Source organism: Bemisia tabaci, chromosome 2 (genome assembly GCF_918797505.1).
Source record: "Bemisia tabaci chromosome 2, PGI_BMITA_v3".
Lineage (NCBI taxonomy): Eukaryota > Metazoa > Arthropoda > Insecta > Hemiptera > Aleyrodidae > Bemisia > Bemisia tabaci.
In genome coordinates this window covers 21,383,245-21,410,746 of record NC_092794.1, presented here as the reverse complement: position 1 = coordinate 21,410,746, position 27,502 = coordinate 21,383,245, and the positions used below count along the sequence as shown (strand labels likewise).

The following is a 27,502-nucleotide window of genomic DNA, read 5'->3' as shown; positions in this document are numbered from 1 at the left end:
AATCACAGGACCAACTAAGAGTCCTTGTGGAGTCCCAGGAACGACTTAAAAAGAAGGAGAAGAAATTTTGGTGTGTTGTCTAATGGGATAAAAGCCCAGAAGTTTCATTCCTGGGATTCGAACTTGGGAAAAATCCTGTGAAACGTCCTGTGGAGACAAGGCATAAGGAAGTACATAGCAATGATGGAATCACGATTCTCTGTATCTTAATCTTGGTTTGAAACTTTGCAAATGTCTCACCAAATTGTGTTCGACAATAAAGAAAGACTAACCATCCACAACGCAAGGAGATCGGTTTTTACCGTCTTTCTAAAAATATTGCTCAAATACAAAAACATTGGTTAATCTTCTTTTGATAATATAAATGAAAAGCAAACATTTTGAATCACCTAAAGCACATCGAGAGATTTTTAGTTTCATCCTCATTATGTAATTATCCGTAGGTAATTAAATTTCTGTCCAAGTTTTTTTCTTTTTCTTAATTAGGCAGGAGAAACATGATGTCTGAAACATTACTTGGGAAGTACACTTCCTGATGGGTTTTCTTCTATGTGGAAAAATGAAATGAGACAGGAAAGAGATAGATATTTAGGCACTATGATGTGCGTTATCTCATCAAAATTTCACGTAGAACAAGATTTGTGCAACACAAGCTACTGAAAGTAACCGCTGATCAAGATATACACGGTTTTTAAGGCATTAATTCAGACTTCCTGCTCATAGAAATAGACCGTAATCTACTTAATTAAACCATATGCTAAACATTACTGCAATAGTGTCTGCCCAAAAAAATGAAAATATGGCATCCTCAATCTGAGCACTTTGGCCCAGCCATTACATGTACTATGTACATTGTTATGCAGAAAAGTCAAAATTTTCGTAACCAGGGCCTGATGTATACATTAATATCTTAGTTAGGAGTTAATTTCAGTAGTTTTTGTCGTATGAATCATGTTTTACAGGACAAGAAGAGGAAATAGAGAGAAAGAATCTCTATCTCAATCAGGAAAAATTATCGGGGGTTTTGGAAAGGAATATTAATTTGGTTCACCCTGTCCTTGCATTGCAAAGAAAGAATTTTAGTAGCACTGAGCACTATAAATGCAAACTCTTCCCTGAATAATTATGTTTGCAAAGGTACGACTCATAAGAGCTCTTTTTTTGCCTTCTTCGAAAATTGAAGGCTCTTGGATCGCATGTAGCAGAAAGGGAGCAAAGGCTTACAGGGTCGTAAAAATCGTGCATCTTTCTTCGTGTGAGAAAAATGCGTATTTATCAGCAAGGTGGCATGAAACGTAAGAAAGAAATGAAAGATTAGAAATTTCAGTGAAATATTTCATGAAATTACACGAGGCTGTGGAATATTTCATATTTTTCAGGGGCTAGAGTATGCAACCTGCACGCGAACACACAAAAATAGAAAAGTCACAATTTTTACATTTTACGAAATATGAAAAGGAACTAGTTTCTTCAATATCTTTCATAATTTCTGAAATTTCATGAAATATTTCACATGAAATATTTCACGTGAAATTTCAAGATTTAATTTTTCATGAAATTTTTCCACCCTGTATATCACTCTAGGAGCGATCGGCAAAGCAATTAGTACCGGAGCTCAAGGTTACCCTAGCAAATAGGTACTACCTATTTCTAGGTGATATCTAGGTTATTTTCTAAAATCAAATCATTTACAAATTCCGATCTTATGTTGATTTCATGTCGTGGTTGGAGTACTTGGAGTACTGACAGTTGGTTAAGTACTTATTTTTTGAACTTACGCGCGGTTTTTGATCGGAATTTCCAAGAGGGCGCCAGCGCTCAGCGCCAGACGCGCCAGACGAACGATTACGGAATTCGATATAATAATTTCGAGAGTCATTGACGTATAATACAATCTAGACCGCGCATTGGGCCCGACTTTAGGCGGGGAAGGTAAGACAGCTAGGGGGGTAAAGACGCGCCTTCAGCCTAGTTGATACCGCCGGATATACGAGCTAAGTGTACCCGTATCAGGCAACGGCACTGGCAAGACTGGCATTTCCACGAATTCCACCATTGTCTCGCCGGTACACTTGCTGTGTGTTGCTGGGTTGCCTATCGTCTCGCTTGAATTTCGTAATGCGCGGTCTAGATTGTATTATACGTCAATGTCGAGAGTCAACGTACCGAGTCGGCAGCAACGCAATTCCCAAATCAGTTTTGTTGTCATTTTCCGTGGAATTCCTGTTACTACTGCTTACAATTTATGATGCATTCTACTTTTATTTAATTTTTAATTTGATTACAAGTGCACAAAAACTGTCAGTGAACCTGCGTCTAATTTCTTACAAACTCCATGATTCACTGCGTAACTTATCGTGACCCTGTTACTCACAGGGTTCATCTGGATGGATCATCAGTTTTTTAGGCTATGTTAATTTCAACTAGTGGTTAAAAATATTTTACCTATCCACATAATTTCTAATTGCGTTTTAGAGATGCGTTTCAAACTCTCGTAACTCTAGTGTGTATTTCAAGCCGGTTGAACAACATTTGAAATCCGTGTCGGTGGAATTCACATCTCTTCAAGAGCTGTCAAAATGAGAAAGTTTCCAACATTTTTTGGTAAGTAGGTCTCACATCCTGGTTGGGTCTTCAGACTTTCATTTCACTGAAAACCCATTTTTCAGCTCATTCCTGGCTTAGATTTACCAGATTCAACTTTTAATTTTGGTCACATCACTTTGTTTATAGTTATTGCTAGGCACACTTTCCCCGGCATTTTCCTCGGAGGACACCTCAACTATCACTATTTACTGAGCTGACTGTAAATACGAGCGGCACTTTGTCTTATGAGTTTTCCAAATTTCTTCTCTCTCCCTAATTTCTCTGGTAAACACTTTCTCTCACAATGTAAGATATCATTTGTGTTTGGAACACATAACTTCAACCTTTTCCTTCTGGTTCTTGATAAATTTCTCCAACACTTTCACCAATATCCAGACAACTACGTCAGTAAATGATCTATGTTGAAATATCGTTCTTTTAATCTTCTTAAAAAATTGGAAGTCTGGAGTTCCACCAGCAGATGCTTCTCTAGTTTTTCCGTTTCTCTTAAGTCAATTTCTGTGGCTTTGTCCACTTGCGTCAGTTTGTTGACAGTTTCAGTGAAACTCCAGTGGGATGAAACAATACTAGCAGGTTAATTTTATTGAAATTAAGATCAAAGGTATACTATAGCATAAGATGTCAATCAATCTAGAAGCAAATCGATGGTGAAAGTCGGCAATCACATAACTCGCTTGCGGTGTCGGAAAATTTCCGCCTCTACGTCATTTTTTTAAAGGAAAACAAAATGAAATTATTTCTTGAAGTTTTTGCAGAATTTTCCTCGCATCGAGAAGAAAAATCATGACAGTTTTAAAGAATTGCCGTTGAGTAGTTTTCCATTTAAAAAATAAAGTATGACAGGAAGTCTGCGACGTCGTAAACCGAGTTATGTGATTGCCGACTTGCACCGTCGAAATATAGCCTGCTCCTGAATAAAACCAGCAAGTACAGTAGAATCTCATTAGAATGTTTAAGTATACTCTATCAAGTTTTAACCTGTCTTGTTTTATTTTAACATTTCTCAAAATGATTTAATTCCTGAAACAACCTTCTACTTTTCATTCCCATTCTAAAGTATTGCATGAGATATAGCTTTATCCATTTGATGAGCCGAGCGGCCACCAAATGAAATGCCAAGTTAATAGGCTTGACGTACTGGAAGGTTACTTTTTCAACTTATCAAATATATCAGCAGTCAAGACAATGGGTACAGCAAGGGCGTTCTTTATGCATTCTTTCTCTATGTAGGTATATCAATTTTGTGTATCCCCGGAAGCATAATCTAACTGTTACTGTTTGGATTTGGTTATCAAATATAAAATATGAGAGAGGTCATTTTATGAAAACAAGTTGCAACATAATATATACTTCATGTCTGGCTTGTATGAGTTGCATTTGCATACTCATAAAAGAGAGCTGTTGTTTGCCGCAAGGGTGCAGAAAGTTCTTTGGGGAATAAATTCAGTAGGTACGTTCATTCTTGGCCTCAGAAATCCTTCACTCCTGGCGAGTATCCTCATCATGCATCTAGGTCAAAAGTAGGCACTGAGCCAGTAAAGGCAGAAATCACGACAATATCTACTTTTTCTCATTTTTTAGTTTAAAGGAAGAGTTTCTTCAAAAAAATTTCCCTACTTCACACGCCATCCAGCAGCCCGATGGTTGAAACTTTAACTGGCTATGTTAGCAAGATAAGACAAGACAGCCCTATCTGCGCTGCGTAATATATCAATTTTTTATTCTTGTCGTGCAGACATAAATTTCAACAATCAGACTGCAGGGTTCCTGTGCCCAAGCATTTTCTTCACTCCTGGGTTGCCATACTGTGGAAGTCATTCCAGGTAGAGCAGTTGAGTCTAGGAATGTCAGTGAACAAGTTAAAAATAATTTATTTTGCCATTTTGTATACCTGACAATATACATGCCCAGAGGAGCATTCTTTTCAGGATATGAATTTCCTTACTTACCCTCAGTTTAAGTATCTTCGCAAATATTCCTGTCAGATGGACCAAGAAAAGTCTTCTAGTAAGTGAATGCTCTCACTTAAATATGCTGGCCATTGAATTGATCTGGAATGTGTGACAGTCTCCTGAAAAAGTAGACCATAATTCACAGAGAAAAATCTATAGTCCCTTTTTCCATGGACAATCTTGAATAATTTCATTTAAAAGCATACTTTTTAGGTTTCAAATTTCATGTGCCTAATTAGTTGAACATTCGTTGGTCAAATGCATTTTCAGTAATGAAAATCTTCAATCCAACAGAACCTACTTTTATGTCAAAGAAGAGGGTCTGCTTATTGATAGTGGTAGGTAGAATTTCATGTTAATTTGTAGAGATGCCTAATTTGATAATTTCAACGAACGGCAGGCTTCTTGTCTGTTTATTCTTGATGGAAAAAATTAAGGTTGGTGTAAAAATAATTATTCGTTTTGCACCTATTGTGAAATAATGCTCTCCAGTTGATAAAAAAAAGAGTCAGGTTGGGTCCATAGACAGTTACCAAAGAACACATCATTCCTTTTCATATTGTTGGAGAAAGATATTGAAGATCTATTAGTTAAGAGTAATTTTAGAAGTAATCAATTCACCATCAGGAAGCAAATACGCATAGATGAACATCAACACTTGGAAAGGTCTGCTAACTAATTAAGGAACAAGCCCATTGAGTTTCTAAAAATCTCAATTCTTTTTTTGATAAATGGAGCTCAAATAGGGTGTGAAATTCAGAACATCGCCAACCAAGTTGTTTGTTTTGTCAGGCTTACTTGTAGTGTATAGGAGGTCTCTCTCCTTATAGTATATATTTCAGGTTTAAGACTTTAAAATCAGTTTTCAATATTTGGCAAGGCTAGTAATTTTTATCATGAAAATTTTTGATTTTTCATCTATTATTTTTTTCATAATATCCTATCATTTGCTTCTTTTTCTTTTGATTGTTGCAGGTGGAACCCCTAATAACTTAGTAATTGCCTGGCGCTGACCAAATTTTTTGCCCAAAGAAAATGGTTTTCTAGCAGGAAATCTCCAAATTTCTGACCTAAGAAACTTTAGCACTGTTGAAGTATGAATTTCACTCCATTTGGAACTACATTTTCCACCAATTCCTTACCTGCAAGTACCAATGCGTCTGTTCATCAGTTGGCCTCTACAGGCGCAAAATTTTCTGCTCATAACATGGCCGCAGCAGCCACAGGTCAAGTGCTGGGAGTCCTCAGTTCAGATGACGGTGGAGTTACTTATTTAAGACCAGTCGACACTAATGGCTTCACTGTTAATCTTGCTCAGCAACAGCCTGTTGCCAGCAGCCAACAACATAATCAGGTACTTAAAAAACTCCTCTTTTTACCTAAGTCTTTTACAAGTAAATCATTGGAAAGGAAGCAAAGCATCTCTCCTGTGTCCAAATTAGTCTGCTATACTGGACCGACCTCTAAGTTAATAGCACCCTGTGCGAGACATCCAAATACCTCCCTGAATTGTGGGTTGGAAAGAGTGGATCAGAATTTCCTGCTGGAGAATTTTGTAACCTTAACTTTCAATGCAAGGGCATCACAGGTCGGGTCCACCTGTTTTTCAGGAACCCTTTGTGCAAATTTGGGAGCAAATTTTGAAAAATTATCAACTTACTTCGCTTATTCTGCCTCTGTAATTTCAACTGGTCAGTTGAACATCAATCAGCAGCCAAGTTGTGCCTACATTGACAGTTTTGATAAAAAACGCTCATCATCAGTCCGGAGAACTATTGCTCAGAGAATTATTTCTTTCTTTCTTTTTCTTTTTTCCCGAAACTGTCATTTAGTGGATCACATTTGCTATTGGTGTTCAATTACATTTTTGTAAGTATAAATTAAAGAATGGCAAGACAACTTCATATTTTCGTATTGTACTTCAAGTAAACAAAAATATACCAAAACATTAATTTACTAAACAGGCTCTCCTTGCTTTTGCATCGGCAAATTTCTTGATAACGTCTTGATAGCTCAAGTTTTGAGCTACTAAATTTTCAATGGCGAGTATCGCCAACTTTAAAGCTGTTCATCAGTGATGACTGATTGGAGATAGCCTTATTATTCTTTTTATCAAACTCAAATTTGGAAAACTCTGCTGATTTTGGAATCTGCTGATACTGAAATCTACTTGTAAATAATTAATTTATTATTCAAAACATGCTCTTGTACCTGTCAACAGTGCAGAGTAGAATTAAAATTGAACCTTACGCAATGAACCTAGAAGTTTTAATATCAGTTGTTTTGACATGAGAATCTTAATACTCTCTAATCACCAAATAAGTCTAGCTAATTTAATATTGTTTTAACAGATAATAACACTGCCCATACAAGTGCCTGGTGCGAAGCCTGGCGATTTATCCCAGCATCAAACTCTACAGATTCAAGTACTGCCGAACCTAGGTGGCGATAACAAAATTCATGCAGTTCCTGTTTCTCTTCAACATTTTCAACAGGGCACTGCAACTGTCCTGAATGTTGTGTATGGTAATCCTGCTGATGGCAATGAATCCATTCAATTACAGGTAAATCTTTGCCTATCACTTGGTGGCCAGGGTAACCTTGGATAAAAAGGGGTGTTACAGAGCTGGAAATAAACTATTAGCTCTTTAAAATTATGTATCAATGCATGTTTCTTTGAATGGACAATATTGCATTTGCTAGTCTGAATTTCTTGAATTTATGTGGATTTTCTTAAGTTTAAATGATTTTAATAGCATCTTAATGCCCATCTTTGGATTTGCCGTGAAAGTCCACAGTAAGATTAAATTTGTAGGTTTCCCGTTTCAGAGAAATTCCTCTAAATTAATACTCCTATATGTTTCAAACATGCTTATTCTTTGAAGAAATATTGAAAGTGGGAACAATAAGATCTTACTCAGTGAATAAGAAAAACACTAAAATCATGGCCTGAATACTGTCAATGACAGGATAGTAGAAAAGTGCTGTGTCCTCACTATTCGGGGGAGAAATTAAGACTAGAGAAAACCAAAAATCAGAATTGGAGTTTATATTCTGAGCTTCTCCACGATGCCTTTTGAAATGAACTATTTGGTTTTACTGTCGGTGTATAATCAATGTATCCATAGTACTTTAATAATGTATTGCTTTCTAGCTATCTCAACCAGAATTGGAAGGAGAAAGTCACGAACAACACAATAACAACAATAAAAACAGTAACAACAACAATGACTCGTCGTCTTCATCAACTTTGAATGCCAGTATACAAGCAGATGAGGTATTTTATCATTCTTCTCCGCATTCTTAATGAAACTTCATATTACTGACTGCAGAGTTTTTTGAATGTTTTTCCCCCCCTTTCCAATGGGACTGATGCATAATTCAGAAATCGCAAGTAAAAAAGTGCCTCTAAGGCAACTTTTAGCCAGAAATGTGTCTCTGAGTTTCAAAGCGCCAAATCAGGTTTTTTTGAATGGTCAAAAGAAATCTATAGTCGAAGCATTAAATGGAACATCTCTCATTTGTTTATTGCTGGTGATTTCACATGTTGTGACAACCTATGGTCTCAACCAACATCTATCTCATGCAAACAAAATGATATTACTACTGCCACACAACTAGCACCTACGTAATAAGTAATATTGCAAAAGTTATTTTATTTACTGTATACGCCCGCAGATAACCTGCACCTTTTTTCTGAGTTCAACTCTCGAAAATGAGGGTGTGGGTTATTTGTGAAACTTACTGAAATGGGCCTGATGCAAACTTTTGCTAGAGCAAAAATAAGAGGTGTCTCTATCAGTAAATGTCTCAAAAATGATGTTGAGCGCATTGGCAAAGTATGAAATGCACTCCTAAGTTCACAATGTGCGTAATAAAGCTGCGTTTTTTTGAGTTTCCTGCTTTAAAAACGATACTACGGCGTAGGTGAACATTTCGCTAGAAGAGTCGTTCTATTCAACCCTTTCGTAATAGCAATACCCAACAATCTCATGCAGATTGTGAAGTTAAGAGTGCATTTGAAACTTTGCCAATATGCTCATCGTGATTTTTGAGACATTTATTGACAGAAACAACTCTTATTTTTGTTCTAGCAAAAGTTTGCAACTGGCCTATTGCATACCTTTCTTTTTTGACCTTCTCAAAATCTGTGGTATGGGTCATCTGCATGTTGGGGCGTTGCCTACGAGAATGGAGAGGCCGCAATTACGATTCTGTGACGTCACACTAGTAGATGAAACTTGACCGCGGTATAACACGCGTTCTTATGGGAGAACGCTTGCCGCAAGATGAATTCTCGCCGATATCTTTTTCAGGGTTGATCTGACGCAAAATTTCTGAAGAACCTTTTCGAAAGAAGATGAAATTTCCCTTTGAAAAACTAACTAACCCATTTGTGACATTGTCTAAAAATCGAGATAATGAAAGCGTAATACCAAAATTGTTACTCCACTCAGATTCAAATGGGCCGCTCGCGCAACTTCGGCCGATCAAGGGCCACTCTGATTGGTCCACGCAGCGACTGCCTCTCTCGGCGATGCACCGATGACCCGGAGATGCTTGTTGTTTTCGGTAAATAACTACTAGCTTGACGTCACAAAACTGACTAGTTAGGGCCTCTCCATCCTCGTAGGCAACGGTTGGGGCTATCTGCGGTCGTACATAATAATATAAATTGGTACAAGTAAAACAAAAATCATTGTTATCGTACAAGTCAGGAGGTTTACAACTATCTATAATAATACCTTTTACCTTTTAAATATTCCTTTTTAAAATTCATTTATTGTGTAGCAGGCTTTGGTAATCATTAAATTTTTGGCGTTTTTGAAGAAGGCCCTACTGTTTTCAATATCTTTGACTAATTTTGGCAGCCTATTGTAGAGACTGGCTGCCAGTAAACAGAGAGTACTGAAAACCCTTGTGGATTTAATAGAGGACAGTTGAAGTTGAAGTTTTCTGCACTCATAATTTGTGATTAAAGAGGACGGAAGTCCAGTAAAATGTGTTTTGCAATCCTGGCAGAATGTTCCCAGTAATCAAAGAATTTATGTTTTCAGATGCTGTCTGATGTTAAACCAATTCTGTCTGACCAGTCTGGTGCAGGTTCATATCCTGTAGCTGTTGTAGTTCCTCCAGAAATAATTATTAGAACCCAAGCAGAGGCTGAAGCAGATAAAACCAAAGAAAAAGATGCAAGGAGTGGAGGTAGTATTGTAACGTCTTTTATTTGGTTTTTTTTCTCTGTTTTCCTCTTTTAACCCTTTCCGGTCCAATGTCGGATATATTCGCCGTGAAAAATAACGCGTTTAGGTCCGATGTCAGATATAGTCGCCTTAAAGTTTCAACCTCTGTGCAGGCCTGATGTTGGGTATATTCAACTGCTCCAGCAAGTGGCGGCCTCTGGTGGACCCTTTGGAAACCACTGTCTTTGTTGACAACATCGCTGCTACCTTAACCTCGCTTCTCGCGGCCGTGGAAAACTGCTGCGGACCGAAAAGGGTTAATTTTTCAATTGAATTTTTCTATAAGACTGATGCAGCTATCAGTGTTTAAATCTGATGAGCATTATGCGTAAAATGTGCCTAAATATTTCTAATTGAACCCACATTAATCCAAGTCGTTGCCAAAGTTGGCGTCTAAACATGCGTAGTCAGATTTCAAACTTATGAGATCGATCCTGCTTCATTGAGTCCTCTTGTCTTATCCAAAGACAATTTATTTTAGACAGTGATATAGGTTGAATCCCAAATTTAACTGAATCCAGACCTCAAATTTTTACAACCAAATCCATAAATCCGAATGGAGATGTTGCATGTGTAAGGGATTTGTGGTTTGACTGTTGTTTCTTATGTAAAAGTTCGCGAGAAACACGATGGTGCCACTGGTTTTCTCTGAAATCAACTCCCAAACTCAAAAACAGCTCTCAAGTTGAGGCCAAAATGGAGGGGATATCCCGCCCTACCCTGAGAGTCCACCTCTACATCAAAACAAACTCTCCATGCAAAGATAGGGAGCAAATACATTAGCAGGGTTGCCGTTTTTTCAGTTTTGGAGTCCTCAAATGAAGTGGCAGCCCTGTCAATGTATTTGCTCTCTATCTTTGCATGGAGAGTTTGTTTTGATGTAGAGGTGGACTCTCAGGGTAGGGCAGGATATCCCCTCCATTTTGGCCTCAACTTGAGAGCATTTTTTGAGCTTGGGAGATGATTTCAGAGAAAACCAGTGGCACCATCGTGTTTCTCGCGATCTTTTACGTAAGAAACAACAGTCAAATTGCAAATCCCTCACACATGCAACATCTCCATTCTACGTTTGTAGGGATAACATAAGAATTTTCAATATTTTGGTCACGTTTCAAATCTAAAATCCTACCAAGCATATAGGCTTTTTTAGATTTGAAAGTAGTTTTGTAGATTATCCGTCCGTAGTAAAAAATAAATTTGTTTTACTTTACATATTTCTTTGGACATCTGTTGGTAGAAAAAATGATAGGTTGACTAAGCACACAGGTCAATAAAAAATCTCAAATATCTCATAAAATGCGCTTTATAATATAATAAAGTCTCATTATTTTTCTTTTTTTCTTTTCTTTTCCAGAAGATTACAATGCTCAGTGGCAAAATGCTGCAGCAGGGTCCCAAATAGCTGAATATTTGTCGCGGGTTGGCACTACCTCATTACCAATGTCATTACAACACTTCCTAAAGTTTTCTGCAGACACAATCAAACGAGAAGCCCTAATAGAATCATCGCCTTTATCTAATCCCAACGAAGAAGAGACTCAAACCAGTGAATTTATCATTGGAACTAATAGCGGAACTGTTGAAAATAACCCGGTACGTGTTTCTTTTCAATCATTTAAGAAATTCCATATACCTCAGTTGCAGCCCAAAAAAAGTTGTTGGTCGTACTGTGACCTTTTAGGATTCATCTGTACAATGAACAATTATAATGCTGTCACTTCATATCGTTTGGGTGTATCGAAATTTCCTCTTATTTTTTTTAAATTTAGCATTTCTGTCAGTGCTGTCCAACTTGTTTCGCAACTTGTGCTAATTTGACTTACATTCATCTCTGTATTTGCTACATAATTTTTTTTTTCTTTTTTTTTTCTTTTAAATGATATCTCAAGTAAAGTTTCCTATTAAGCCTTTCTTGCAATGTATCACAAATTGTTGCACAGAATTTGTTTGATTGTGAAAAATATCATATTTTGTATAATTTACCTTGCAGCTAAAGAAAAAGCGGAAAAAGTACAAAAAGAAACCACCAAAACCAAAGAAACCCCGACCGGGTCAGGTGCATATAGCAACTGCACTTGATGGAACCACACTCTTTTGTTGTCCAGAATGTAATATGGCCTATTCTGATAAGGACATGTTAGAGCAGCATCTTGTTGCACATAAAATTGAGCGCAGGTGCGTACAATTCCATTGAACTACATATCTCTATTCTCATGCGTATCTCTATTTATCATTTTCTACATGTCTCTTTCCATTATCTTTTAGGAAATATTCATGATGTTGAATTTATGAAAAATGAGTATCCCAGGATATACTTGCCGAAATGCCAGTGGATAGATTCTTATTTAAACATTTAAGTCAACATTTTATTTAAGTCATTAAGAGTGTCTTCAAAAGAAAGTTAAAAGTTATCAGAAGGGGTTTTTTGGGGTCAAAATTCTCCAAAACTATAGGTTTAGAACCCTGATAGTTAAAATATAAATCCATTTATAAGGGCATTTTGGTATGCGTATCCTGGGATACCTATCTATTTTTCCCTCAATAACATTGTAATCTGATGAGAGCAACGCAAGTGAAACATAGGTATGCTCTTTCCGACCAATTTGGCCAGAACTTGGCTTTTGACTCACGCCGGTAGGACAGTGGCGCGAAATTTGAATTTCAACAACTTTGCAGTCCTGACCGAAAACAAGTATGACCGTCTGCTGTTGATAAAATGAAAAAAACAGCCGCAATACTAAAAGCAAATGAATGTTTATTTTTGAAAAATTTGCTTGCATTGAATTTGTTCGTTTTCATGAACAGTGGACGGTTATATTTGTTTTGGGCCAAGACTGCAAAATCGTTGAAATTAAAACTTTGCGCCACAGCTCTAGTGGCAGGAGCCGAAAGCCAGCTGGCCGAAAGGGTCAGGAAGAGCATACCCACAATTCCTTTACCTTGTGATAAGAGAACATAACTAGTATCAGAACCCAGTTACTTTTAGGTTTCCAGTAAAGCAAATTTTTAAACATAAGCTCGCGGGTTATTGAGAAAACAACAGCTCAACACGGAGTAAAGAGCAATGTTGAAAAAACAATGTAGCACAATATGAATAGGATGTTTCATACCCAGCTTCTTTTCATAATAGCCAGGCTTTTCGAGCATCTAGGTATACTTTTTAGCTTTCGATACCCATTTTTTTGTTCTCTCTCCTCACTAAACTTGGACACTTGTCACATGTCACATTTCAAATATCCTACAAAATAGAATGTTAGAATTAAATAATGAATGCTGGCAGGCTCAGCTCGGCAAAAAATGTAAGTTCCAAGGTTTGGTCTTATCGTTGCCAGGATATCTGACTTTCCATACCCGCCTCAACTTGAATAACTCCTATTTGCCTTCGAATCGATTTTTAAGCTAAACATTTTTAGATTGGGCACCTCTTCTGTAGTATATTTTGAAATAAAGTTGACATGTTGGCATGTGACAAGTTTTGCATTTTTTTCTTGTGGTGGCAGAAAAACACGCAGAGAGAACGTCAACTTTTGGTAAACAATTATAAAAACTACATCACTAGGTTCAAAAAAATTTTAGCCCTAAGTTTGCATTCAATTTGCGGATGTCAATTCGTGACATCCTGTGGGTCTGAACTTTCAAAGGAATGCCTAGAATATGTGGGTGGATTTCAGCTAATGGGATAAAATATGGGAAAGACGTGTAACTGGTTGTTCAAAACTTTCAATTATGATATTTTCTCTCGATGATTGGTTTTATGCGTAGAAGCAGGTCACACCAACCATGAAAAAATTCCTCAGGAGACTTGAACAACTCTAAACCTTTTTTCAACGTACTAAACAGTGAAAATGTCAGTTTGGTGACGTGTAACTCGGAGTTAGTCAATGTATCAAATCGTTATATAAATAAACCAGGACCTTTTGCGAGCTTTGTCTAATTTTTTTTTAAGTCTTGAATGTATATTGTTTGATATAATATGCATTGAAACACCAGAAAACTATATTATTCAATTTAATTTGAGACATTAAGCGTGTAACTCAATATTATGTCAGTTTGGTGACGCTATGCGTTTTAGTTTGTGGCCACTCAAGAGATTGCGTTTGTGTGCGGATTAAGGCATGACTGAGTGCGGAAGTGGAGAACGAACAGACGTTTATATGATAAGTCCACATATTTCTTCCAATTTCAGCATGATCTCAGTTTTTTCCATGGTTTTTGGAGCATCTCACTTATTCAATGTCAGTTTGGTGACGCTGTTTCCCATCAAAACTTTTGTTGGAATATGTGAGCAAATATTATATAAATATTTTTTTCTTACATCTACAGGTGGCCTCTCGACCTAACCTCAATGATTCGTTTGATTTTGTTACTGTAAATTGGCAGGAAAAATTAATAACAGGAAAATTTAATAACAGCAAAATGTCACCAAACCTGACATGTCCAAACCAAACTGACATGTCATGCTTGGTAAAGAAAAATGATCGTAAAGATATTGCGATGCACGCAATTAAATGCTATAGTATGGAGCTCTAAGATAACAGAAAAGTAGTCTTTAGCTTGATATGACCAAATCACTTTTCAACTTTTAAACTTTTTTCAGACCCATTTTCTCCCATTAGCTGAAATCCACCCATGTATTAGGAGTGTCCTAGAATTCCTTTTTATCAAACAGTCTTTGTTTCATGTATCTTAGGTTCATCTGTGACATTTGTGGAGCTGGACTGAAGAGAAGAGAACATTTAGAGAGACATAGGTTGGGTCACAATCCAGAGCGCCCCTATGTGTGTTCCATATGCTGTAAAGGTAAGATACTCTTTCTTCAACAAATTACCATCATAGAATGGCTAAGAATTCACGTGCAAAAAACTGCCGCCACCCTCCACCCAGAGGAAAGATATAAATACCGAAGTTCTAATCCCTCTCATATCCATCTCTGGGCCATGCCTCTTTCCTGAAGGAAAGGTTTAGAGTGGATTGTTGGACTGCGCATCTTATATATTTTTCACTTATTTATTTTCCTTTATTTGTCAACAATGCTCAAATAGGCAAACAAATGCGTCAAATAAACTTCTAGTTTATCAGTGTCTCATTCCATACCATAAGGTTCAGCGAGGCCATCTGATAAGCCAACAGGAAGTTGTTACTGCAACTATGCTAGACACTATTGAGTGCAGCATTTTGGAGCATGATCAATGACAATCCAGTAACTTCCAATCCAGTAAGTCCAGCTCTCGAACAGAAGAGATGAACAATCACGAAATTGGGTTTTCGCTCATGATAACTTTGAGAGGAACTGCTAGTATGACGATTCATGCCCACAATTTCTGCCTGCTTGATGACAGACAATAAATCTTCAAGTTAAAATTGCTTAAAAGCACTGAGAGGGCTGTCAAAAGCTCCCACACGTCAGAAAAATATAAAAAAAAGGGGAAAAAGTCACTTATTGGCGCAGCAAGAGAACCCACGACATTTTGAATTACTCAATAGTCCATTTTTCTTGCCTGTACATCGACTCGTAGTACAACATTGTTTACATTGACATCTGATAAATCCCTGGACTGAGCTTCCTGCAGTGTCCTGTTGCAATATACGCACTTTCGAAAAAAGAAAAAAGTTCCTCGGCGGGTACAATATATGACTACAAACCCATTGCTCGATTTAGAAATAAGTTTCAAACAACCATTGCTTCGCCAAATGTCGAACCTTTTTAGACGCTATTACCTTAAAGTGGCAATCTGCAAGACAGAGTCAGGGAGACAGACAGAGAAGATGACGTAGCGTCTTTGTCACCCGCGAAAACCTTTCATTCAGTTGTTGCAGAGTTCGTACCATAAATCGTCACTAATAAAACTCATTTGTCTGAAAGTTTTCGTAAAAACCCGTCAGAGAATCAAACTTCGGGTTTTGACCGACGCGAACTATTTCTGACTAAAATTTTACGTAAAAACCCAAAAAAACAACTACTTCGGATTTTCACTAATATGTTTTGAAAAAACTAGTTTTTACCGCTAATTTGCGTTTTAACGCCTTTTGGCTTTTGACTCTAACATACACAGCCAAACAGTGCAAACTAACTAAACAACTGGATCTTTGTGTCCCTCCTTCTCCTTGCCACATATCAGACATGATTTCAACTTTTACTACGCCCAAATTTGCGAATATCTGTATTGAAGTTTGCAATAAAATGCAATTTTACTGGAACCACCTCTCATCGCCGCATGCCCACCTTCCGGTGAACTAGCGAATTGCACTGGTAGTAGCTAAAAGTACATCGGAAGCGTAACTTTTTGCCTACTTAATTTATCTCTTTTGGTTTGGAAGATATGAAATGAGGAAAGCTACTTTCATGGACGATCTCCTCTTATGAAAACAAGACTCAGTGCACACTGTGATGGCAACTCTAGGAAATAGAAAGAAGGCTTTGAGCTTTCACACAGTGCTGATAAAATTATAGTAAACTACATCTCTCAATTGCGGTGTTTCTAAATTCTAGGTTTCTTTCAACTAAAAAAGTTACTTTTCAGTTAATTTTTTAATCAATTTTATACTTGAAAATTTCGAAAATATGAGTTTCTGATTCTTCTGAGCCAACCAAGCACAAGTTTTGCAAAAACCGCAAGTGTTCAGTTTTCTCTTTGCCATGTATCTTTTCTTCAATGCCACAATTGTCACAATTGAGGTGTTGGGTGCAGAAAGGGCACTTTTCGGTTGCGGTGTTTCAGAATCACCAGTGCTAATTTATCCTTTAAAGAGGAAACTATCGGGTGAATTTTCTGAAACAGCACGTCTTCAGCATTGTAAAATCATAAAGAATATTCATCGAAAGTCACAGCGAATTACATACATTTGCTTTAATCATATCAGATGAAATGTTCGCGGAGATCATGAGATACCGCTACCAAAAAATTTCCTTTCTGTACCTAGCGCTTCAATTATTGGACTTGCTTTCAATTCTTATCAGATCACTGCGCATTGATTAGAAAAGATGACTGGAATTATCTATGTAGCTACCATCTAGCTCCTAAATATATGTAGAAGTATTGAGGAATAATGTAGAAAAATGTATTAGGTAAGGATCCCGTTTGTCGAGAAACCATGAAATGTGGCAATGTAAGGATTTATGTACTCTGCTGTTGCCTTGCCTGCACTCTTCAAAGTAACGTTGGGTGACAAATGACGAAAGATTTTTTCTGCCTCTTCAACTCTGTCTTACCCTTTAGTGCTTACTCAAAGATGCACCAGAGCTTCTCTTTTTCTGCCCATAAATTTTCATGAAAATAGGCAGAAGACAAGCGTTGGCGTTAAATTTGAAATGCAGATGATTTTCTTAAACTATTTTGACGCTTCATTTTAACTAGATGTACTGTAGCTTTATTGTAGTCATTTTTTCATGCAATTATGTATTAAATACCCTGCATGTGCCTCTCTGCTATGCCCACAAGCTCTTAAATGATATCTTTTGTTTGAAAAAAGATTGTTTTATCCAATTTCAGGTTTCAAGCGCAAAGAACACCTTAATTTGCATTTTGTGATCCATTCTGGGGAGAAGACAGAGGTTTGTCCTGAATGTGGTAAAGGCTTTTATCGACGAGATCATCTGCGCAAACATGCTCGGAGTCACATTACCAAGAGGATCAAAGATGAGTACAATCAGCAGCAGCTAGCACAACAGCGAGCTCAAACACAAGCCCAACTGACGTTAGATGAACAACAGCACCAACTATTTTTACAGCAGCAAGCAATCGCAAGTGGAGAGCACCATGTAGTCTCAATCCATTCAACTGATGCTTCTGTCAACACACAAAGTCAGCAGACTCAAGAGATTGACTCAAAAGATGCATTAGTAGCAATAATTCAGCAACAGCAAGCACAGCAACAAACATCGCAACAGCAGACACAACAGTCTCAACAAGTTCAACAGCAACAACAACAACAACAACAGCAACAGCAAGTTCAACAGCAACAGCAAGTTCAACAGCAGCAGCAAGTGCAACAGCAGCAGCAAGCTCAACAGCAGCAGCAGCAAGTATCACAGCAATCACAGCAGCAAGTGACGCAGCAATCGCAGCAGCAAATTCAACAGCAACAGCAGCAAGTTCAGCAAACTCAGCAGTCACAAGTTGTGCAACATCAGCAAACGCAACAGCCTCAAACGGTGCAGCAACAAGTTCAACAGCGGCATGTTCAGCTCCAAGTACAGCAGCAACCTCAGGTTCAATTGCAGCAAGATCAGCACGCTACGATAACTATCACAAATCAACACAGCACCAATGCTAATAATGTAATCAGTAATCTGTCTGATGCACAAGCACATGCAATTGTTCGTAAGTGCATGAAAATTGATTCGGAAAATCAGTTGTCGCGTAACGAAATACAGAATTCGGATGACTCGGGTCCTGTCCTGCGAATTATGGAAAATGCCTAGTTAACTGCATTTACTGCCTGTTTTTTTTTTTTATTTTGTCAATATGTTGGACAGTGTTAAGCGGAAGAATGCTTTATAATCAGGGCACTGGTAGAAGCTAGCATTCTCCTGTCCACAGCATTTTAGTTTTTATATCTGAAGGGAGCATATCTTATATGGACGTATTTCTGCCAAACAGAACTATGTGCATTAAGATATGAGCCCTGAGGCCCATAAGAATATATGCATAGCAGGGCTCACATCATAATAAACATAGTTCCGTTTGGCAGAAATACGTTCATATTTCTGTCTCTAATTCACGCCCAATGTGAGCTATTGGAAAAGTTTCAATACTTCTCATTCTTATGGATTTTGTTCAGCGTAAGGGAACTACTTCTTCAAGAACACAGGACCTGTTCAAAAATTTGGTTGGCAGAATCATCCATAAGAATCAATGCTGATCCATTCGTACTTAGTTCTTTTTTATGGTTTAATTTTGCTATTTTTCCTGTCACCTAGATGGAGCCACCTCTCAAAATGAAGTAAATGAATTGTGAATTTTTCAACCAAGTTCAATTCCCTTGTAATGATTAAACTAACAAAAATCTAAAGGTCATTAAAATTAAAGTGTTGAATACAAAAATATCAGCCATCTATGAATATAAAATTCTGCCAACCTCTTGCAATGAGTAGCCTTGTTGTCATGAAAGGTTGTTTCCTTTCGCTTGACACTCTTTTTTAATTATTGAGTTGAGACTTGTTGGATTAAATTATGGAAAACAAGTTCGTGAAAATATATTTTTGTATTTTAAGAATACAATTGTAAGTTTCCAACCTTTTTTCCTGTAATCGGCCATGTTCATCCTTATCAACAATTCAAAATAATTGTTTCAGCTTAAGCTTGATTTCGGGATTTATGTGTGCTTCTTCCTCGAAGATTATTTGTTAAAAACTCTGTGTATCAGAGCCTGTTAACTAGTTTTATGATTTATTGCTAGCCTTTGCTAAATGATGATTGAAATTTAGTTATTGGGAAAAAAACTTAATTAAATGTAAGTATGCATGTAAGAACAGGGGCTTCCAAACTATTAATACGTAGTCAGGGTTTCCTCCGCCTAATAATTTTGTAAAACTGACAGCCAATAAATCAGTATCCAAAACTAAGCCCCAACTGAGCCTACGTTGCAAATTAAAGTTTGGAAGCCCCTATGCTAGACTATAGGACTTCCTAAATGCAATTTTTTTTAGTGTATTTTCCAAAGGAAATACACTATTGGGTTCTCCCTCATGGTGGGACCTGGTTTTTCATTATTTTCACTATTCCAGTCTATGATCTAAATTTTCAGTGGAACAAGATGTTTAAGTAAAGGGACCAGTTTTTAATAGGCAAGACGCACTGGAGCATTCAATGCAAGAAAGAGACTTTGAATAATCTTATTGAACGTTTCTTCAGAGGATTGACTGCGACTGCGACTGTGATTCAATAGAATATTCAACATGATTGATCTGAAGCAAAAATTCATGAGAACCTGCTCGAAATAAATCAGAATTTTAAGTCTCAAAAAGCAGAAAAAATCAGTCCCTCATAAGACTGAAAATGCTCGATACTTGAAATTGAAGAAGAGGATAAAAAATAGATTTCAAGAAACTGCTCCAAGCGCTCTAAGTACGCGGATTTACAATGTGACTGTGTGTATCATTAATTTCTCAGGCAAATGTGACCTACTGTTTGAGTGTAAACAGCAAGTAAAAAAAGTGGACTCGTATGGCTTCTCTTATTTAGTAGACAATTAATCTAGTAGAACCCTTCAGGGTCAAATAAATAACGCGTGCTTCCTGACTCATGAGAAATGAAGTCGCAAGCACGTCTCTATCCTTTTTTTTACTGCTCAATGGAAAAGGAGAAGAGTATTATTTTTGCTCAGTGTCTCAACTTGACCAATGCCAAATCCGCCCCTATTCGGGAGACGGAAATGGATTAACTGCAAAATACAGATGAAAGTTTTAGGTTAATTTTATGTTAATAATAAAAGTGGCAAGTACATTAAGGTATTTCATTTTGCTTTTCATGGGAGAAGAATGATTGAAATTTTCTTATTTCGTTTTCACTTCAAAGAGATGCTTCTGTGCAAATAACTTCAATGTATTGCCGTATTTTTTTAAAATATGAAGAAGAATGCAGTTTAGCATTTAAGCTTTCAAAATTTCAAAAATTCTGTCAATGTTACAAGCATTACTAGGAAACTTTATAATTCAGGGAGCGAACATACTAGGAGATGATCATGCATGTTAAATACTGAAACTTATTAGTTCCTTTACTCAGTGAACTTAATCAACAAAACTATCTTTTTTAGTGCTCTCAGTATCAAGGTCATTTAATTAGTCATCGATCAAATTTAGTTAGCAGCTAGAAATCAGAATGCTTTTTTAGGGAAGAACTACTCTCTAGATGCAAAGATTTCCCTGGGTTTTTTTATTTCTTTACCCCAGAGGAATAAATAGTTAACTTCCTATTAATTATCAATGTCATTTTAGGAGGCACTGAAAGTAAGTTTTGAACAGTTGTAAAACATGTATTTATTCTTTACTTGTTATCCGTATGCTTTTGCTAATCTGGCGTTTTACAACTTCGAATTCGTAAAAAAAAAGAAAGTATTAATATGTTCAATGGGTGAGGAGCAGTTCAAACTTTACTGAGCACCGTACGCCAAACGTTCCTAGAATGAGGGGCGCCATGAAAATAAGGCCCCAAAATGTTCGGACAGGCTTAACTTCTATTATGCCCTTGCTCTTTGAAAATGTCCTGCTGAATCTTTAAGTTTTTGACCAAAAAATTGTTGATGGCACCTAAAAAATAAACTTGTTGCCCCGGATGGCCCCCAAAATTTTTGATGAAGCTAGAACACTGAGAGAGGGGGGCTTTTTGACTCACAGCAGTATCGATTTATGTAGATCTACTTTGTCAGTAAATCCATCCTTATATCACCTAACCTCAAGCGGTATAACCTAGATCCAACTACTTTCTTCCAATTTTCATCCTAGAAATTTTGGTACTAGAAATAATTACATACTTATAGTACTTCCATGTTTTTAAGGGTGTAGATTTATTATTAAATTGCTCTTGGTTTTCAATAAAATTTACCAGTTGGGTCACAATCAATTCTATGTGAATATCCTTGGATTTTTAGAGTTTTCAATTACTTTCTGCAAAACATGTCTGAGCTTTTTATTTGGCACTCTTTCGTCAGAAGTACCAACAAGTATTAGAAATTCAGTGCAGGGTTGAAAAGAATAATTGAATGTTTTAAAAAAACATCATCCATGAAGATTTCTGAAGATTGATGAATTTTCCCACCTTTCTTTTGGCCCCTCTATCATCATGAAATTTTCCGAGATGCTTTAAGAAATGGCAGTAGCCGCTTTTTTATTTGTATTAAGCTGTATCAGCATTGTGTTGATTGAATCGATATTTGGTCCTCTTTGTGTTAAGCTCTTAGTGAATGCTACCTCTTATACTGTGTATGTAAAATATGAGCACTTCCCAAATAGGATCAGAATGAGATTTTGACTATTTTTAAATGTACTTAAATCTTTGTATGATGTACAGTAACGAGCCCATTTTTTTCGAACATCACTTTCTACACATTAACTTTATCACCAATATGTCGACTAACAATTTTAAGTGGAAACAAAATATTCTCCTTTGTTAAAATTTGTTCCCTTTTTTTTATTTTTAACGGTTCTCTTGTGTTGATTCTCCTTTTGAAGGAGATCTGAAATGATAATTTTTTCCTCATATCATAGATCTTATTTGTAGGTTAAATAACTTCTTCTTTAATTTAAAATTTCAGAGGTAAAAGGCAATTTTTGACATCGTCGTTACGTGTACAAGAGAATATAAATGTACTTTTCTGAAGAAGATAAGTAATTTTTGCTCTCTCTCTGAGGAACAATTACCTCTCATTTTGTCTTGCATCTGTTTCTGTGCAAATGATTGTCCCCCAAAAAAGAAAGAAGTATCCAGCTGTTTGCAACAATATTTTTGTCTCTTGAAAAGGAAAGACATTTCCTCAGATCAGGAGAATGATGTTCTCGAAAAAAAAAAGAAATTGAACGTAAATTATTTGAATCAGCTTCAAGCTGTTCTACCCAAATGCTCATGGCCTTTCCATGAGAAATTTCGTATTAAATCCTGGGTCCCTTTTTTATTGATGTCCGTGAGACAATGCAGAAGTTAAGATGCACTGTGTAATGCTGTGTTCTACATGTCTGTCATGCATGAATAAAAGTGCGGTTTGAAAAATTTCATCGTGCTAATGGTGCTTTGGGGATAGGATTACATTTTTTTTCTTGTCTCTCTGCTTCCTTAAATGGTTGCATCAAAGAATACCACCTGTGTAATAAAATTCTCAAAACAGTCTCAGTAAATTTTGATGATTGCTTTTTTACTATCCCTCTCATACATCTAAATCAGTTTATGTCCATATAATTCTCAGATGTACCTTTTTTGTACATGTATCAGATTCACTTGAAGTTTCTCTTAGATCGCATTTATTACGAAAGTTATTTTTCAAGCAGAATATTTTGTAGTTTAAGAAGAATGATTTCCATCAAATAATCTTGTTTCATTCATCAAAATTGATGTATATGCGGCTACCTGCTTGGTCGGGCAATGCATCAATTCTGTAATCAGCATTATTTTTGTGAGGGTAATTTCATGCAAAATTTTTCAATGAATGTTTTTTGATTGATTGTTTACTTATTTTTTAACATTTTTGTTCGTCTCTCTTCTACAGTGTACAGTTGAAAATTCACAATATTTTTATATCTAATTTGTAGAAACAGTGAAATTCCAATTTTTTCAACTGTAATCTTTTTCGATCATTTTACCATGTTTTCTCACCTTGCAAATCTATTTTTGTATTTAAAAATGTATTTAACTGAAAAATTACTGTAAAAAATACGTATTTCGTATTATTTAATCCTGCATCTATTGTTATGGAATTCTTTAAAATTTGTTTCATGATTTGTATCAGGGTAGCTTAGAACAAATGTGGTCACACGTGCGACCCAAAATACACTGCAACTCGGTGAAGACTTCACATGTGCAAATGGGCAAAGTTTTCTAATATTAACTGAACTCTTCACTAATTAATATTTAAACTGTACGTAATTTGTCATCCATGATCTTTAATTGTATTTTCACTAATATTATTGAGACATACCGGTCAGGTTTAAAGAAATTTGTCTCCTAAAATTTCCTTGTGTATTTCTTAAGAGTGTATTTTTGCACCATTGAAAATTTGCGATGGTTTTCTCACTACCTGAGACAGAGTTCATGTAGGAGAACATCTGCAAGTACTTGCATTTGTTTTAGGTTACCCTGGTCTGTAGTGAGTTAATAGATCATACCTGTCATCAAGCCTATTCTAGCTATATTGACCATCCCACTGCACAGTGAACAAAGAATTAGATTTTTTTACTGAATTTTTTGTAACCTCTTTTTGCTGCTTCAATTGTGTTTATTTAAAAAAATTAATGAATTTGTCGGAGGTGAAGTGGAGGGAAATTCTTCCACTTACCTTTTTTATTTACCATAAATACAGATAAAATCTAAATTCCAAGATAGTAGCCATTTCATTTTTTTAAGTTATCTCTTTCCTGTTTTTACAAGAGAAACTCCCTCTGCATTTAGTTGCTCCAAAGAATGTTGAAATGGACTGCATAGTTGTATTTTGTTTGGCGTAACAAACAGAGTTATTTTGCAACATTGCTTAACATCCTTATTTTGTTTAAGAGTTATCAATTTTTAGTGGGCGGGCCTCATTTAATTGAAATTGAAAAATGTAACAACCTCGCGGCAACGTTTTGATGAGCACAAGTCAGAATTTTCTCTGAGCAGGTTCTAAATATTGTCTCGAAGTCCTTAACCTCACTACTTTTGACTGCTCTCTCATTAGTTGCTGTTTGATAAAGTAAATCAGAAGAAAGAGGATTCCTCTTTCTTCTGATTGGAGCGTGATCCAGATAATGTAAGACAGGGCTCAATTTTCTCAAAATATGTTTCCACTGTTACCGCAATCATTATACGTCTCATCTTTGAGAAGCCACCGAAAATTCGCAAAACAGTAATCTCCTTATTTCACATGTTTTCGTCAACACCATGTTATAGATTTTTAATTTTTTTTCGAGGATAGCTTTTCCGCTCATTTGAAATAATATTTTTATAAGTTTAAGCCCTCAGAGACACCCTTGCCAAAACGTCAACCAGTAAAAATTGATTTTTCGCCATACTTTTATATTCATCAGTTGCACTGGTATGGGAGGTGTAAATTGTCACTCTAATACGTCCCAACATCTCTCTCCACGAAATTTTCTTACTTGCCTCTCTAATGATTCAGAAGTCCTCTGACAAATTCTCTGATTTGATCTAAATTATATCAGTTTGTCTGGTTTCAACGTCTATGATCAAGCTTTTAACTTGAATTATCTAGTTGATACAGGCACTTTCAATGAGACATTGGAACATACAGGGACAAACTCTCCTAAAATTCATTTGCCCTCCTCAATTATTTAGTTTACTTGCAACACTAATTTTGGTACCTAGTACATATTTCGACTTTGCCCAAAATTTTGATGGAGAGTGATAATTTTGTTAACGATCACTTATTTTGTTTTATACCTGTTGTATTTTTATATTTATCATTGTTTAAATTTTTTAGTCAATTTTCCTTCTCATCCTGTGGCGCTTGCCCCTCCGCTTTTTCCTACTGTAAGAATTATAATTTAAGTTCAAAAATAGCGGAAGAGTAATAATAAATATAAAAACTTAGTTTAAGAGCTAGTTAATCAGGGTGATGGGTTTTGCGGTAATTTTTCCCCCCTATCTGAAGCCTGTGATGATATTAAATGTTAGCCTTCATGTCAGTTGACCTCTAAATTAACAGCCTGTAACTTCTAATTATCATGAATGATCCTGTTAACTTCTGTTTCATTGAAACTATCCAAAGAACACTGATGCCAAGCAGGTTGAGTTCATTGTGAATACATTGGCAAGGTTCAAATTATCATCAATTCGTTTCTAAATTCCTCTTTTCAGAATAATAAAAATACACTGCAGGTTTTGCAATCATCTCATGTAAAAACGGTCTAGAGGCTTTTCAGAATTGGTTTTGCCTCATGTCTCAATACCCCCTTCTTACTGAAGTACAGATCCTAGTTCTTTTGTTGCGCCACTGAGCTAAAAAAATTCAGACTCAGAGCAATTATTTTGAGAACTTCATTGCTTAGGCTTCCCTGTTAGCCCATCGCAAAATTGAAATTTGATAGTGTGCAAGAAGACATTCTCTTCTGCCAGCTTTTAAAAATTGGTCAGTGTTAGAAAAATTTTTCAGTGCAACAGCGCTCATCTCATTAGTTTTATGATTCATAATACATTTTTTTTTTTTCATTTCTTTTAAAATTAAATTTGTAATGCATACAACTATAACTATGAACTTATTTTTAAACTTATGAAGTACTAATTATCCTCAAAAATCATTAGGTGAAAGTTCCTGGATCATCATGAGCACTCCTTGAACAGTCGCATTTTAGGCAGTCATTAAATCCACCTGGTGCTCCTAAATTAAAAGATCAAATTTAATTTTTTCTTTTTTTCTTTTCTCTGAAACATCTAAGAGCCTCTCATTTTCATCTATTTCACAATATCCTTCCCCAATCCCCATTCCTCTTTGTTAAAATTTTTTACTTTTTATTTTTGGGGTATTCAACAATCTTTTCTCCAAAATCCTCAAAACGAAATAAAATTAATATTTAGGTATGCTCTCAATATGACTGATCAATTTTTGTACTAAATCTAACACCCAATACGGTTATTAAACGTTCAATACTTAACGATTGTTTTGTAGTGTAAGTTTATCAAAATATTTTCACTATTTCACCTATTAGTGTTGTCTATTTCAAAGTAACAATGCAACAAGATTAACATCTTGCTTCAATTCTCAAAGAAAACAAGGAGTCTTCTTTTTTTACGTATATTTATTTGTATTTTTTGAGAGCTATCTTGTTTCCTGTTTTATATTATATTTTCTTTCTGTTAAAGTGATAGAGTAATTATGATGTTCTTTTTGATAATTTAAGCTTCTTAAAAAAATATTTATATATACTTATAAATAATCGTAATAATCTATAATTGGTACCTACATGTTATTGTATGTAATGTACAGTTTATTTAATATAAATGGAATTTTTATTTTAGCAATAAACTTTAAATTTATAAATTTTTTAAATTGTGTTTTAGTGATTTCCCAGCGTTTTCTTTTAGAGGAATATTCACTCCCAGAATACTAATTTCTGGGTACCTAGTAAATGTAAAAATGGACCATCAGGCAAAGAAAAAACTAAGCATTCTCATGTATACTTCCTCCTCAAAATTTCCCCAAGAACACAGCAAGAAAAATGACTAAAAGTGATCCCTACTCAATTTAGGTACTAACATTTTTATTTAATCTTGTTACCTTGAACAACTATAATATCTTGATCTTGAGTTTTTTATCAATTATTTTTGTTGCTCAAATCGTGTTCTACGTGGAATTTTGATGAGAAATATTGTATCATAATGCTGTTGTTTTCACCTTGTCAAGTGGTTCATTTTAGATTTTCCCACGATATTTCGGTCTCTCTTCTCTGAATAATCAAGTTGATGGACAAAGGAAGTTGATCAGATAGTAGAGAAATAGAATATGCCCAAAATTGTTCAATTTTAAGTACCTATTCCTTAGCGGTTGAAGCTAAAAATCAACAGAAATTGGCAGCCATGCATTTTGAAAAGTGTCCCTTTTTGAAAGGAACATCTAACGTCAAATTCGTTTTCCTCGTGTTAAAATATCCTCTCTTATCGAGTTTCAGGCAAATTCGTAGGCAGAAAACCAAGGTGCCAATTTTTTGGCCATTTTGAACTTTAACCGGCCGCCTATTTGAAACTGTCTGAGAGTATGACTTTCAGGTCGCGCAAAAATGTTTCGTTTCATAATATGCTCTTTAGAGAATTTCAGGAGGGTCAAAAAGTAGCTCCCTGTGACCTAGGTCCTTCCCTTTGACCTAGGAACATTCCAAGCTTCCAATTTTTAACAGGTCCAAAGTTACAGGGGGAGGGGGGGCGGGATTTTACGGACACCCTGTATGTACCAAGCATTTCTCTCACCATGCTGCTTTATGCTATGCTATGCCCGCGTGCCGTGAACCGCGAATTCAATTCGTTCCCCTGCCCCGTGCCCCTGTTCCCCCGTTCCCGGTTCTAT

At 36.1% G+C, this 27,502-nt stretch overlaps 1 protein-coding gene across 1 annotated transcript; it reads left to right on the top strand.

Moving 5' to 3' along the window:
• Positions 1-1,876: 1,876 nt before the first annotated feature.
• Positions 1,877-26,491, top strand: LOC109043643 (uncharacterized). The gene is made up of 9 exons (XM_019060927.2): positions 1,877-2,604; positions 5,535-5,913; positions 6,911-7,123; positions 7,714-7,836; positions 9,617-9,764; positions 11,157-11,395; positions 11,793-11,977; positions 14,493-14,602; positions 17,293-26,491. Exons 2-9 carry the CDS (start codon positions 5,656-5,658, stop codon positions 18,222-18,224), a joined length of 2,208 nt encoding a protein of 735 aa, XP_018916472.2. The 5' UTR covers positions 1,877-2,604; positions 5,535-5,655; the 3' UTR covers positions 18,225-26,491.
• The last annotated feature ends 1,011 nt before the right edge of the window (positions 26,492-27,502 follow it).

What these genes read in the sequence shown, in the direction of transcription:
- LOC109043643 (XM_019060927.2), top strand. Translation starts at nt 5,656, where the DNA reads ATGAATTTCACTCCATTTGGAACTACATTTTCCACCAATTCCTTACCT. An exon ending in GAACTGTTGAAAATAACCCG is followed by an intron (nt 11,396 to 11,792) that starts GTACGTGTTTCT and finishes TTTACCTTGCAG; the next exon opens with CTAAAGAAAAAGCGGAAAAA. An exon ending in GTGTTCCATATGCTGTAAAG is followed by an intron (nt 14,603 to 17,292) that starts GTAAGATACTCT and finishes ATCCAATTTCAG; the next exon opens with GTTTCAAGCGCAAAGAACAC.